This window comes from Sceloporus occidentalis, unplaced genomic scaffold, assembly GCF_023333645.1.
Source record: "Sceloporus occidentalis isolate IW3139 unplaced genomic scaffold, rSceOcc1.0.p SCAF_1, whole genome shotgun sequence".
NCBI lineage: Eukaryota > Metazoa > Chordata > Lepidosauria > Squamata > Phrynosomatidae > Sceloporus > Sceloporus occidentalis.
Window position 1 is genome coordinate 274,494,450 of NW_028316981.1, and position 16,287 is coordinate 274,510,736.

General features: G+C 38.6%; 1 protein-coding gene across 1 annotated transcript in view; it reads right to left on the bottom strand.

Moving 5' to 3' along the window:
* MSH3 (mutS homolog 3) overlaps nt 1-16,287 on the bottom strand; it is a 74,366-nt gene that overhangs the window by 25,403 nt on the left and 32,676 nt on the right. The window contains exons 11-13 of the mRNA XM_089493845.1: nt 15,684-15,768; nt 14,495-14,604; nt 546-678 (exon numbers count right to left, since the gene is read on the bottom strand). Coding sequence (XP_089349971.1) covers nt 546-678; nt 14,495-14,604; nt 15,684-15,768 — 328 coding nt within the window. The remainder of the gene's footprint in view (nt 1-545; nt 679-14,494; nt 14,605-15,683; nt 15,769-16,287) is intronic.

The window sequence follows — 16,287 nt, forward strand, 5'->3', positions numbered from 1 at the left end:
GTAGGACTATTACCTTACAGAATAATAATGTATCCTTGGCAGAGACTATAAGACTATTTTCTCTCCATGAGCTGTCATGGTTTTTGTAAACTGCTGTGATCTGCAAGGAATAGCGGTCTAGAAATAAAATTTCATTCATTCATTCATTCATTCATGAAGTGCCTTTTTAGTAGTACTGTACTGAAAGCAACAGACAGCATTTACATTAACAAAAATCCTGTGTGGCTGCATCCACACTGCAGAAATAATCCAATCTGACACCACTTTAACTGCCATGGCTCAATGCTATGGAATTTCAGGAATTGTACTTTGTTGTGGTACCAGAGCTCTCTCACAAAGAAGACTAAATGTCTCACAGAACTACAATTCCCAAAATCCCATAGCACTGAGCCACGGCAGTTAAAGTGCTATCAACCTGGATTGTTTCTGCAGTGTGAATGCAGCCTTAAATGTTTTCAGTGGATAATCTTTACTACAGTAAATTACAAGAATTTTTTTTCTACTATAAAGGCCATATTTTTAATAATTATTCATACCTCACTTACCTTTTTGTGATAAATACTGCAGATCCCTCTCTCAACATCTGGCATTTTATGCAGAAGACTCTTGATTTCATTAAGGGCACTTGATTCAGACAGGAGGATCTCAGATACTGCATCAAGTCGGGAATTAATTTCACTGGGAATTAAAAAACAACAGTGTTCTCTGCAGAACAATAATAAACTCAGAATTTTTGTGAATTACATAGTGATAATTTTCTAAAGTATCCTAAAGCAGGAATTGCTTGCTTAAACACTGAAAAGTATAGTAAAGATTCTGTTAAAAGATCTTCAACATATTATCAGAAAACAATGTACAAGGAACAGAGTGAACTCAGTATGATTCTGACATCACACTCTCTTGTTGTTCTACATATTTTGAAAACTAATTATATCTGGACTGACCATTGTACTGTCCATCTGAATAGAGGTATAAGGATTGAAGATTCCGAGGCTGACCATGGTGAATTACTTACTTTAAATGGATATGTACAAACATTAATACACAATAACAGACATGCCTGATGGTAAGAAGATCTGGATTGTCCAACCCCACCCTGATTGGAATCTGCATTCTTTTCATTGACATTATGAGAGTAGAAGAGCCCCCAAAATTTCCTGAAAGATGCATTTAGTTTTTTGAAATATTTATAAAGTTTAAATAGAGGAGTTCCAGAAATAAAATAAGCAATTCTAGATATACCATTCATTTTAATCATATTTACATTACCCCACAGACTTTTCCTTAACCTTGTCCACCTCTCTAAATGTTATATTTTATCATTTTACTTTTATTAAGATTAACCATCTAAGACAAATCCCTAGGGATAACTATACCCAAATACATAATTTAGGCAATATTGAAATTACTATGCTTTAAATAAGCTAGAGTCTGTCATCTCCCGCCAGAAGTATTTCTGATGGGCCAATTAACTGAATATCTAGATATCTTTAAAAACTATTAATTAATTGCATCAAAACAGGAATTATCCATTAGGACTTAGAAAGCAACTACGTACAAACCATTATCTCCAAAAACAGCAATTTAAAATTCTAAACCAATATACACAAATCCAGTGCTCCTGAAATTTTGTCTAATGGTAAGCCCAAACTGAATACAAAAGGAGATAATGAAATGACTTTTTATAAAGTTGGTTTGTAAAGTTGGAGCAGTCTTGATGCTAGCAGACTGCAAAAAGTGTTGCACCATTCAGTTGGAAACCCATCAGGGCCAGAACACTTCACATTTCTCATATTTGCTATTAAAATCACCACCAGCAGCAATCAAATAATCATATTCTAAGTCAACAAAGTTACTAAAACATTATGAAACAACTCTGGTGTTTATGGATTAGAAATGCTACATCTTTACACTGTCTAGAAACATTTGTAACATATTGGTTTCTTGTAGGTTGGGAACAGCCTTCAGAAAATTGTCTGGCTGAGGTCTGTTAGATTTTACTTATAAGCTATTTTGAAAAAGTAATTGTTTTAATTGATGTTTATGGGCCTAATAGTCATGTTCCAGAGCTGTTTCATAATGTTTTAGTAACCCAAATTGGTTTCTTGTAGAAATGGAATGTCAGCCTTCAATTCTTTTAATTAAGAAACCACTTGTTCTCATCTTGCAGCTCATGAATTTATGTTAAGCATTAAATCACCAGTACATGACACCCATGATTCCCAATATTATAGAACTTGATTTTTCCCCAAAAAATGTTGTATACAATAGCATATATTTCCTAAAATGTCATCTGTAGTTATCAGTTCCATAAATCATAGTCAGTGCTTACTGTAATCTAACAAACTTGGAGAAACCTTATAAAATTACATTTGAGTGAATAAATTAAAAAAAAAAACACCAGAATCAACACCTGAGTTTTTAGTGGTTTGGTTTTTGAAAATCTGACAGCAAGAATAGTTACTGGGCTACTGTTGTTATGAAGCATAGCTATATATGCATATATCCTAAGCTGTTCAGAGGCCTATAAAGATAGTTTAGCACACATCTTCCTATCTGCCTGAATTATTTGTAAGCAGGCTCCTAAGGCAAATTGTGCAAGGTAGACATGACATCTAAATGTCTTTGCAGATGGTGCTTTACCAGGGATAAAAATAGCTTTTTCCTGGGTATAGGAATCCTTCCCTCTCTCAGGCCCAGAGATGACTGGGAGAGGTAGGTTCTCACCATTCTATCTGGCTAGAATCACTATAGCTTCTACAAAGCAAAATGGGATATAGAATCTGCAGTTATTGGCATAATGCCCTGTCTCAGTCCTAGAATGAGGAGGCCTGGCTACTTATTTATATCTTGCAGACGCTGGAGTATAAAGAGTCCTGTGTATTTCTTGCAAACAGATACATACTACCTGCATCTACCTTGTCTTAAGGGACATGAACAAACTTTGTTTTTATTTCTGTCACTTGGTCCTTTCTGTAGTATTCCTAATCAATATAGATGTATTTTTTATATAATCATTGGCTTCATTTTACTTCTGAGCACTCTGGAACCACTTTTTTCTAGGAGCTGAGCAGATCAAGCCCTCCAGAACAAGATGCCTTTATTTATGTATTCATAATATATCAACTTGGACCAAACAAGATGCCTTTATTTATGCATTCATAATATATCTACTTGGACCAAACAAGTGCAACATACCAGTGTAAGCATACAATGACACAGAATACAGATGCACCACTCTTCTCTTGAAAGGTTAATCTGCACTTTAATCATTTTCACATATGGCTATGCTACTGTGTCTCCAGTAATCCAACAGAAAAGAAGCATTCATATAGTTCACCCACTGTAATCCTCAATATTAAAAAGGGGGTCAGGAGAACATCATCCAATATCGAGTGACCTATTTTTTCACTTCACTAATATTTTTGGAAATACTGTTCCAGAAATAATAAAATGCAATATCCTCTTGCAGATTTTCTTCACTTTATATATGGTAGAAGCATATGCCAGTTTAAGTTTTAAACATTTTTGCTTCTCTTAATATATGTTGTAAATACACATATATTGTTTCCACCTCCATTTCCCACTTTCATATATGCGAGGGACATGGATCTGAAGTCCGTGGAAATGGAGGGGTAACTGTGTATTATTTCTTTTTTAGTTTGAGTTTGTATATATACTAGTATTTGGATAAATTATGTTTTTAAAAACCTACTTTTATACAAATCTTAATTATATTTCAAGGTTCTTTAGATGTTAAAATATTAAACCACACTCTTTATTGAGCTGAAATGTGATATAACTGATTTAACAGCTAAAAACAACAGTTAAACAGGACTGGTTATAATATTATTCAATATAAACTGCATACACCATTTGTTATTTAAAAAGCACACACAGTAAAGTATGGTTTGCCATTCTGGAATGTCAGTTTGAATACTGATTGTACAGATAGTACTATAATATACTCATGTGTAAATCTAGAAATTTTAGTCAAAAAAACTGACTTAAAAATTGACCTGGGTTGTCTTATCCAGTGGTCAATATAAATATTGTACTCTAACTGTCATTAAAAAAAAAAAAAAAGAATTAGCCCATTCTTTTGGAAGAGTGATGAAAGGAAAGAACCTATTGCATCTCAGGAGCACCTTAAAGAAGCACCAACCTTCTCTACACTCTCTGAAATGTTGTTGCTTCAGACCATTTGGAATGACTGGGCAGGAAAATGGCAGCAGTGGCAGCTCTTTGGTGCTTCCCCTCAAAGGAATGCCAAAAGAAACTGGGTTTTGAAAGATCTGAATATGACATTTGTATGTATTTGTCAGCTTTTCAAGCAAAGTTATCACACTGAAATTAAAGTCTATAACCACTGCTAATGCTGTCACAATTTTCATCCATTTTTAACATGTGTCTATTTTTAATAATAATAATAAATAATAATAAAGCTTTTATTTATATACCGCTTTTCCTCCAGATCAAAGTGGTGTACATACGATAAAACTCTGTGACACATGTCAAATACAATATTAAAAACAGATTAAAAGCAGTTATAAACAATTCAATTTTTAAAAACAGTGCAGTTAAAAATAGTTGAGATATCAGTTATGGGTAGTCGTCTTAATCTAGTTGGGGAATACTTTCTCTAGTCTTTAACATGTTTACATTTTCTTAGTCCCTCCCTGTGCCTGGTCCCCCCCACACACACACATAGTAGTTACCGTAACTCCCTCTTCCATCCATCCAGCTTTTAGAGTGAAGACAAACAGTTAAACCAGCTGGAATATTTTAAGTTCTTTGGCATCATTTTCCTTCACTTCATCCTTTGCCTCCTTTGTGACATGGCCCTAACTTTTACCCTGGACCCATCCATAGGTCATATCAAAATCCATAATTTTGATAATTTATATTTGATTAAAAATAAACCTTCCCTCAACTTATACATGAGGTGGACTTATTGCCAAGTATATATGGTGAATATTCATCTGTTCAGATATATCTGATCAATACGGACATATTGATCTGTACAAAAGTGTAGTCATGCTGATCTGTGAATGTGTTTAACTGTGTACTTATACTTCTACAAAGAAAACAGTGAGAACTGTATAATACTCCAATTCTTGCTGTTGAAGTACAGCTCCCAGGACTCTTGGTTATGTTGGCTAGTTCTGCTGAAGGGCTGCACAATTCCCACTTCTAGATTAGAGACTTAACTCTATTTTAAAATAAAAGTTGTAGATCCAGAACAGTTAATGCTATGAATGGGCACCAAGATGCATGGCTATAATTGAAGTAAAACCCAGTCAAATGGCACTTTTCCCCCTCACAGATATAACAAAATTTCACCCTTCCAGACTGCTCACTGACTCTCCCACATATTAGGAAGCAGGAATTCTTATTAATTTTACTTCTATCCCTCTACATTCTTTCTCTCTCACACACATACACACTTACTTACACACACACACACACACACACACACACACATATATATATATACACAAAAGCTTGGGAGTTAGTAATGTAACATTTACCATGCAGCTGTTACACATTGCCAGTGTGTTAATATTAATTACAAATGTAAATTTTCACACAACAGAACTTAAACCAGAATATAAAGCCATTTCTTTGAATGATCATCATACAGATGGGTGTTGCACATGTACAGAACATCCAACAGAAAGTTCTAGAACTGAGTAGTCTTGGAGCCCCATCCTGTCCTAACCATCATGCATGCCCAAGCTATTGTCTCTGAAGATGCCAGCCACAAATGTTGGCGAAACGTCTGGAAGAAAAACCCACAAAAAACTATGGATGCTGGCCATGAAAGCCTGCAACTTCATATTGTCTCTTCAGTTCCATGGTAAGCTGAGCACAACATTGTACCAAAAAAGATGGGAGGAGAGAAATGAGAGGTCAGATGACCACCTGAAGAACCAGTTACAGATAAGCAACTTCTTCATAGTCTCACATAAAAGGGTAAAGTCAGCTTACTTCTGCAGGCTGGTCAGGTTATCCCAAGAGAGAAAAAAGTACTGCTCAACCAAAGTTGGGGTCTGACATAGATCTTCAATTAAGTCAGTAAGTTTACAGAGCAAAGTAAATAAAGACAGAGAAGGTGGATAGCAGAAACAGGTAAGAGATAGACAGTAATGACAATAACAGATACTACTGAGAAGGTGAGCGGCTGGGGGGAAGGGGGATAGCTAGTATATTTTGATGTAGGAGTGAGGGTTTGTTTTGTTTACCGTTGCAAATTTGTTGTTGATGATGTGTGTCTTCAAGTAGTTTCTGACTTATGGCAACCCTAAGGCAAATCTAGCATGATGTTTTCTTGGCAGGATTTGTTCAGGGAATGTTTGCCACTGCTTTCCCCTGAGGCTGAGAGTATGTGACCCAGGGTCACCCAGTGAGTTTCTTGGCCAAACAGAGAATTGAACCCTAGTCTTCAGAGTCATTGTCCAACACTCAAATTTTCCGAGGGGGCTAAAGTATATTTCAGTGAAACACAGTATTAATTACTGTATATACTCATGCGTAAGTCTAGAAATTTGAGGTAAAAAATAGATCCAAAAAACCTGGGTCTGCTTATCCATAGATCACTGCAAGTGCTGTACCTTAACTCAAATAGGAACCATCTCCCTCTCTAGCAAAAGGTAAAAGCTTAGTCCATTCTGGAAGAACCTCTACTCTCTCCACTTTGTGCCGCTTCTGGCCATTTTAAATGCTAGGACAGGAAAACAGCAGCATTCTTTGGCATCATTCTCCTTTCCTTGTTGCATGCCACTAAGTTTTACCCTCGACTTATACATGAGTCATATCAAATTCCATAATTTTGGCCCCAAACCTACCCTCAATATGTACATGAGTTTGACTTATAAGTATATATGGTATTCCAAAGCTAGCGTATTCACTCTGTCCAAGTAAACATTAGAAAAAACCCTAAAGATTCAGTTAACAAAACATGCATACATAGGTCCCTTAATTTCAATATGATGTGTTTTAATAAGTGCAGATGAACCTAAGAGTCCTTGGCGGGATACAAAAGGGCAGGGGAAGACGTCTTGGAGGTGTATTCTGCTGAATACGGAGCCTCCAGACCGCCCGCCCCGGGGGCGTGGCTCAGGAGATGGGGCTTCCACATGGGGGGTAGTGAAGACGCCTCACCTGGGGCCGTTTCTGACCCGCAGTTTCCAAACCGCCACCTCGGAGGACGCTGCAAAGAGAGAGGCAGCTTCCTCACGGGCGGCCAAAAACGGGGCTTTTTTTTTCCTTTGCCGGCTGGCGGATGCGCAGCTGCAGCGCTAAGCAGCGGCGGCAGAAAGCCTATGGGCACATTTAAAGTGCCCAAGCCCCTTTAAAACTTTTTCCCCCGCTCTGCCCAAGAACAATGGTGGTCTCCTGCCAGCTGGTGATCAGCTGGTGTTGGCATCCTTGTCCGCTTGCACGTTGGTAGTGTCACCAGCATCATGGATGCCTCCTCTCCTTTGGTCCCCGCGCTCCTGCTGAATCTGCAATGCACAGCCACAGCTGTCGCCGCTGCCACCACTGTCCCCCTGCCATCCCCCATCACCTCCCTTGTACATATGTAAATATTTACAGTTTTAGCGGTTTTTATTGTTAGGTGAAAATGGCACAGGAATGTGTGTAGGGGCTCACTTTAAAGTCCAAACTTTCCAAGCAGCGCGTGCGTACATGTTGCTCTAGGGTTAGGGTTAGGGTTAGGAGTCTTAAAATGCGCTGCAGCTGTGCTGCAGCTTCCACACCTGCATGGCAGCTGACGCTGCAATTAAAGCCTGACTGCAAACTGCGCATGTTCCAGGACCCCGACTCATTATGCGACGCAGCAGACACGGAGCTTTTAAATGGGCAACTTAAATTAGCGGCGTAGCAATTCTGACGTACTGGTGCAGCAGCTTACAGACAGAGTTGCGCAGCTGCGCATCAAACGGAAAAGAAGCGGAGAAAAGCAGCACCTTTTTAATGCTGCCTCTTCCCGCTTGGGGCGTGCGGGGGGTGTGTTCATGGCAGCATTCAGGTAAGGCCCGTCTGAAGGCTCTACCTTCATGACGTCATGAATACACCCCTTTTTGCCCGTCTGTATCCCGCCCAAGTTTATTTTAGTACATGACCATGATTGTTTGATCGCTAGAAATAAAGGATTCAAATAGGAAAATTAACAGATTTAATCTTTTACAGACATTTCTGTTGATGCTTCAACTCCTGACATCAAGCAAGAGGTAGATGGGTGGCTTGAACAATGTGATATGCTGGCATGAGTAAGAAATAAGGCTTGTAATTGGAAAGGGGAAAGATAATGCTGGTGAAGGGCTACTCTTGCTACCACCAAACAAACCACAAGTTCTTCAGCCAATGTTAAGCCACATTTTAAGATAAATCTTGCTTGGAATGGTGGTCTTTTCCAAATCACTTTTGGCTTTCACATAACAAAAAAATACTGTATTGGTGTTTTGAATGTGCTGTGAATAGGTTGTGTTTTTCTTTCTAATTCTGTGTCAGGTTTTCTTTTATTTCCTGCTTGTTTTTCAGAGAGTACATCCTGGGAAATGGAGGAAAATCATGGAAGTCACCAGAGGCAGAAAGGGATAGAGAAAACCATGCAAACAGCAGGAAAGGATGGCAGCCCTGCAAGCAGTAGATACCCATCACTCTCAGTTTTATTACTTATGAATGGTCTACTTCTCCTAAATATTTCTGACTGAGAATTCTTCTTGGATGTGGTTTCTTAAAAATACTATTTACCAACCATGTGTGTGAGATTTCAGATTTTTATTATGAAGTATTATTTCTGCAGTGTGTTTTGGATCTGTATAATAGAATTTGGGAATACACTCCTCTCTTATCCTTCCAATATACCTGAATAGCAGCAGCCCTTATACATAACTAGGCTATTCAACAAATGTACAAACACAGTTGTTCAAAAGACTATACCAAAAGATAAAAGTATTTTGTAAATATTCCCCATAATGAAGATTTCTTCTGTGTTCACCTTCATCCATTTTTCTCTCCAATGATTTCCACTACTGCCTTGCTTTTCTCTGGCTTGTTTTATGGCTCTGAAACCTATTTCCTAGGAAGGCTAGAGTGGCCCCCTCTTTGCTGCTGTGCCTCTATTGGCAAGCAAAGATTCTTATATAGTCAGACAGTCCTCTGTGAGCTGAAGATTTTTCAAGTAATGGCTTTTATAAGGGTACTGTACTGTTTTAATTCTAATGTTTTTAAACAATGTTTTGTCATTTTTAAGTGTTATGTCCCAAATTGGTTGTGTTGCCAATTGTTTAATTCTATTTTAAGGTTGATATTTTTTCTGTTTTAACTACAAGGAAGGGGCAAAACCACCTCTGTGCATTCCTTGCCTAAGAAAAGCCTATGAAATTCATGGGGTCATATGTTGACAGGTTATTTGAAGGTGCTTGCACACACGCACGCGCACACAAACTGTGTAAGCTGCCTTAAACCCAGGAAGAGGCAGGGTAAAAATAAGATTAACAATAATATTAATAATTTCCAAACAATGTTCTTGCCAAATGAATAAGGAAGAGATAACTGTGGCCCAAGGGGATTCATGTGGTTTCCCGGAGACCCCAGTGCATCCCCCATTCATTTTAACGCCGAACTTTAGAAGAGACCTTGGAGACAAGGCACTTTGGGAAGGGTGAGCTGAAAGATCAGTTGTCCCATAGTACAAGTGAAGCCATTCTTTCTCTAGAGAGCTCTGTCATTTACTACACAATACCGTGTGCTGCTATGGCAGTTCTCAAAGAAGAAGACGGCATTTATATATGCTACCGTACTGATGGTAGCTTGTTTAATTTAAGCTGCCTGAGGGCTCGCACTAAGACTCTAAACTATCTAGTCCACGAGCTGCTTTTTGCTGACAATGCTGCCCTCGTTGCCCATACGGAAGCAGCTGTGCAGCACCTAACATCTTGTTTTGCTACAGCTGCAAAGCTCTTTGGGCTGTAAGTCAGTTTGAAGAAAACAGAAGTTCTCTACCAGCCTGCACCACAGGAAGAACACTACCATCCTCATATCACTGTAGGCAAATCTGTGCTTAAATCCATCCAGCAGTTCACCTACCTGGGAAGCATCATCTCCTCAGATGCCAAGATTGATAAAGAGATCCATCACAGATTAGCAAAGGCATATAGTGCGTTTGGAAGGCTTCTCAAAAGAGTCTGGAGTAACAAACACCTGAGGCAAAGCACAAAAATCAGTGTGTATAGAGCCATTGTACTGTCTATTCTCCTTTATGGGTCTGAAACATAGGTCACCTATCGCCAGCACCTATGACTCCTTGAACGCTTTCATCAGTGCTGTTTACGCACAATTCTAAATATACACTGGACTGACTATGTGACAAATGTTGCTGTCCTTGAGCAAGCAGGGATCATTGGCATTGAGGCCATGCTACTGAGGATGCAGCTGCGCTGGGCAGGACACGTTTCTAGGATGAAGGACCATCGCCTCCCAAAAACAGTATTCTACGGTGAACTTGCCATGGGTCAGCGTAAGAGTGGCGCTCCAAAGAAGAGATACAAGGACTCCCTGAAACAACATCTCAGGCTTGGCCAAATTGATCACCAACAATGGTCCGCCCTGGACTCGCATCGGGAGGCATGGAGACACACTCTCCACAATGCTGCAGCCTTTTTTGAAAGCTCATGCCGAACGAGTCTCAAAGAGAAACAACAACGCAGAAAGAACCACAACCCGGAAACATCACCCAAGGAGACTTTCTGCTGTGCTTTCTGCAACCGGACTTGTTTATCTCGGATTGGTCTTTTTTGTCATCAACGCGCTTGTACAAAACTCGAGATGAGTCCTTCCTGAATCTTCGTTCGCGAAGAAAAGCCAGAGAGACAGCGTGCTGACAAAAATCCTGCCTCTGGTCACCATCCATGCCTGACTAACATTTAAAACAGATTATAATGTACTTAATGTGGGCCTGCATCTGAAAAATGCTAAGAAATTACTGATCCAGTTGTGAAAATGGAAAAATAAAACTATTCATATCTGAATTCCAAAATGAGGCAATGAGTATTAAGAGAAGGATGCTATATGGAACATAACTCTGATCTGCAGTTAACTGACTGGCTCCACACTGCTTTCTGGAACTAATTCTGGAGAAAGTTATCTTTGTAAACTCTAAAGTCTTGAACTTTAAACCACAATGCAGAAAACCTTAAAGGTTACTTTCTTCTTGTATCAACTTACCTATGCATTCATGTTCTCTTCTGATAGCCCTTCTGACATACTTTATATTCTTGTCTGATACTGCTGCTAAGCTAATGTGTGGATCCTAATGTATGGAAAAGTAGAGTATAGAGTATTTTTAATAAAAGTAACAGCACACTTGAGCTTGTTTGTTGGTTTCTTCGTAAATCAACTCAGTATCTCACTCAAAATGTAAAGGATTCTGAAACAGTCTGAATTATGGAAAATTCTGTTGCATTTACAAATTGGAATGTAATAGAACCACAGAGTGAATGCAACAGAATTTTCCATAATTCAGACTGTTTCAGAATCCTTTACATTTTGTTTTGTTTTGTTTTTCTTTTCAGTACAAGCAGCGTAGCATCAGGGCATTGACTTCAGCAAGAAACTAAACAGCTTTTTAAAATGAGTTTGACTGGTCAGGCTTTCCGTGGACTAAAATAAAGAAACAGCAAATGAGTATCTTTCCCCCCCCCTTGTATTACAATAACTTAGTAAACATCTTGATTTTATATGCAGAAGCATATTGGTAAAAAATATGGAGAATAAAAACATTTGCAACATGTTATTTGTTTACACAGCTAAACAGATTTGAATCCTCCAATGACTTTGTGTTAAATTTCTCACTGTACTATTAGGATTCATAGGGCGTTTTTTTTAAAGCAAACCACAGCATAATTTTTATAGTAGACTGAAGAGACATTTTGTCTATGGTTTGTGAGGCACCTTTTCTTTGGTTTAGAACAATGGTGGATTTTATGGAAAATAACTCACAACACCCTGAACAATAAACTATTCTCAGTCAGCATCTAGACAAACAGCATTCCCTATATGTTGCAAAGCACATCTATTTTCCTATGTTGGATCAATATATTTTATATTTTTTCATAGCTGAGAACATGACCACAACTTCACGGTCACTGATCAGCTTACAGTTGTGTCAGGAATTTTAAGTGCCTAGTGTAAGAAACACCCCATATTGAGTTGCATTCCTAGCAGTACTATGTTAGTGAAGAACCATCTTCTAGAACATGCTAACCATGATAGGCAACCCAGCTGTACACAAAATAATTTTCTGCATCATTATTCTACTTTGGCCTGGTTATCTGAAAATCATTACAACAGATGATGGGCAGTCTAACTCTGAGTCATTAATGTGGGTAAACTCCTCATAAACCCAATATTAGGGCACATTACAGACCGCCTGAAAACGGCGGTCTGCCGGCACTGCGTCCGGGAACCGCAGTGGTCTTTTTGGGCCCCAGAAGGGGCGCCGCAAGTGCCCAATGGCGCACTCACAACATCACTTCCGTCGCGAGACGTGCGGACGCTACACATCCACGACGTCAAGATGGCGGCGCCCGTGTAGAATGGGCGCCGCCATTTTGTACGTCCCCAGAATGTACTAGGGTTAGGGGCGTGCGTAAAGGACGCCCTTTCCTAACTCTAGTACGTCCTGGGGATGTACTTTACACTCGTGCAGAACGGGCCTAGGTTAGCAACTGGATCATTTCATGCAGAACCCTCATCTCAGATACACTAGTTTCTCACTTAAGATAAAGCATCTCATTCCCACATCTTCCTCAAATGTCTCAATGCTAAACTATTTATATTGATCCATTCTTCAGCAAAATTACTATTGTGTTTAAAACAGGCTTTAGCCATATGCAGTCTTTTTTCAGGGAAAGATGAACCATCTAGTAGAATAGTTGTGTAATGAAAAGCTGCTATCATCATAAATTATTCTTAACTACAATTACAGCATACTTAGCAGCAACCATAGTCATTCATCATAAGTTAGGAAAGGAAGCTGCTGAATACACTCTGATTAGAAGAAAACCAAATAAAAGAAACTGCATTCCAAGAGTCATATCAACTAGCATTATTTTTCCCAGCTTTCATTCACATTTGACTGTAAATAAAATGCTGACTGGTTAGTATTTTACATAAAATTCCAGAGTCTTAAATTTAGTCTTGAAACACTAAACAACTCTAAGTTTTCAGTAATTGCTGCCTCTAGTTCAAAAACAGCAGATGCTTTCTCCCATTTATAACAAATTGTATTGTCACAATGTGAAGCCGAAGACTTTCATGGCTGGCAACCACAGTTTTTTGTGGCTTTTTGGGCTTGTTCTAGAAGTGTTTGTTTCTGATGTTTTGCCGGCATCTACGGCTGGCATCTTCTCTGAAGATGCCAGCCACAGATACTGGTGAAACATCAGAAACAAACTCTTCTAGAACTTGGCCACATAGCCCAAGACAAAAAACTATGTATTGTCACATATTGCCAAGTACTACTTGCATTGTCAAGAAAGCATAAGTCAACTTTTTACTCTGTACATATACCACTGCACAAATGAAATTAATTAGTTGTCTCACACTAGAAGTTAACAGATACACTTATAAGATCAAGCCCCAAAGGACATGATGAAGGTTTATTTTGGTAAATGTAGAATTACACAGCAAGAATAATCAATGCAACTCCTCAAAGAAGTTGACACCTAAACATCATAATTGAACATTAGTACAAGTGAAGAATATGAAAGAAAATGCCATTACTTTTAAAGCTGAAACAAATATGTCCATCAATGAAAAACTAATACAGTTCTCTCTCCACATTTGTGGTTTCGATTATTCATGAGGTCAAGGCCTCCAGCCCCCCAAGACCCCTCCCCCTCTGGGCAGCCCAGGGAGCAATTGGGGAGGGAAAGGATGGAGGAGTCTCTAGTCCCCCAAGACCCCTACCCTCCCCAATCTCACTCTGGGGAGGGAAGGAGGCTGGAGGCTCCTCCAGACTTTCCCTCCCTGGGCTGCCCAGGGAATGATTGGGGAAAGGAAGGGTCTTGGAGGGCTAGAGGCTCCTCCTGCCTTTCCCTCCCCGATCACTCCCTGGGGAAGGTAGCAATCTGGCTGGGAAAGTGGCAGGGATCCAGTTAAAGGGATGGGAGGGTAGGGAAAAAAGGAGCGCACACTCCTGCTCCTTTCCCTCTCTTTAACTGGCTTCTGAGTGGGAGGGGAGTTATTTGCGGGTTTTCCACATTCACTGGGGTCTTATTCCCCCAACCCCCGCGAACGTGGAGAGAGAACTGTACACTTCATATTTTATGTATATGTTTTGACCTTAAAGACAAAGTCTCCGGAAATTTTCACTGATAAGAATATGTGATGTCCACACAGCTGGTCTAAAGCATAGACTTCTGGCAACCAACGATATAACTCAGCTATACACTGGATAATAAAGGTGTTTCATAATAAATACCTTGATTTCAGGAGAGGTTGTGTCACCCATTTCTTTAGCTTCCTTCTCCCAAATGAAGTTTTTGTATGATCCAAGATCCAGAATAGGCTGCCTCTTGTTTTCATATCAGTCTTCAAGAACAATATCATTTTATTAAATGTAGTTCAAAACTGTAAGCTTAAAATAAACTATAAATAATCAAAAATTAAAAAAGTTGAATCTTTAAATAGAATTCATCTTTTTCATACATATGAAACTATAGGAGTATCATAAAAGCACTTGACAAAATACTTGAAAAAAGCAAAACCTTTTCCTCACAAAATAAAGAAGCAGAAGTTAACTACAGTTATGCATGCGAACAATTAAAAATAGGAAATTATTTTAAAAAATGCTTAGGTGAATTGAAAACATGAAATTGTTAAAAATGAATGACATATACCTCCAGTGCCTAATTACTCCATATTTGGTCCAGTACCTAATTACTACATATTTTGTTTCATTCTACTTGATACATTTTGTACACCCCTTCTATAGTACTGACAGCCTGATCTAGAAATATTTTACTAACAAAGAACATAATTAGTTTCCCTTCAACTTTCTCTAACTTCCTATGGCTCTCTTCGGAAGAATTTCTGCTTCTCGTACATTTAAATCTATGTTTGTTTTACTGTTTTGTTCTTTAGCAGTTATATATTTAGGAAATTTCTTTATTGTTTACTCCATTTTCTATACAAGGTTGTGTTGAAAGAACTGGCTTTTTAAACTTCCCTTGGTAAGGTAAGGCCAGAGTTTACCTTTTAAAAGAAAGCACCATCATCATTCTCCTAATATCATTACCACCATCCATGGGGATGGTGGTGATGACGATATTAATAAATCAGTATGATGTACATATATTCTGCCTCTCTTCCACAAACCTTAATTCTCCCAGATCCACCTTTAAGTATAAGATAGGATCTGCTTTTAATATTTTACAATATATATGTTCTTTCCTTACTCTACTCCCCTCTTGTTGACTGGCACATGCCACAGGGGCTGGGTGGCCTGATCAAGCTTTTCATATTTTTAACCTTTTTACCAGCTTCTTTATCAGTTTGTGGCAAGGATGAAACTGTAAAATTCCAAGGTCTAAGTAAACAATAAGCACTCTATGGCAATATAACAGTCCAAGACTTGGTCCCCTAGCAAACAAATGCACAGCATTTCTTACTTGATTCTGTAAGATTTCAAGATTCTTTAATGTGATTCCATTAAGTGTCATGCATTCAGGTCCACCTGATAGCATCTTAAAATTACTAAAAGAAGAAAGAATTAATTCACAGTAAAGATGCAAATTTATCCATCAAGTAGTTGACACTATGCCAAAAAACTAAAAATCATGGCACTGTACACTGTTGGCAAAAATGCTGGAGAGTCATATGCAAGAGCAAACTCCAAGAAATATTTGAGTCATTTTACTAATATGAAACAAAAATTAACTTAAGAACAACTAGCAACGTTTATTCTTTTTTAAAGTATGTAGCTAATTTTGCAACGATTCTACTGAAATTATTACTTGTTTCGCTATGCTTGATTCCACATAAAAGCAGATTTTATGCCTTATTCTTTGGGAGGGCTTTTTAGAATTCACTGCCAGAAACCACATGTGCCTCAAAAAATTACAAAACTTTTCAGAGGAGGCTGTCAATATGTGGAATCATATTGCAGGTTTTGGAGTGGCATGGGAAGCTTTCAAAAGGAGGAATGGGGAAAATGTCCCACCATGCTAGTAAAGGTCTGCTAGCACAATTCTGGAGTTAAGCCACAATGAACTA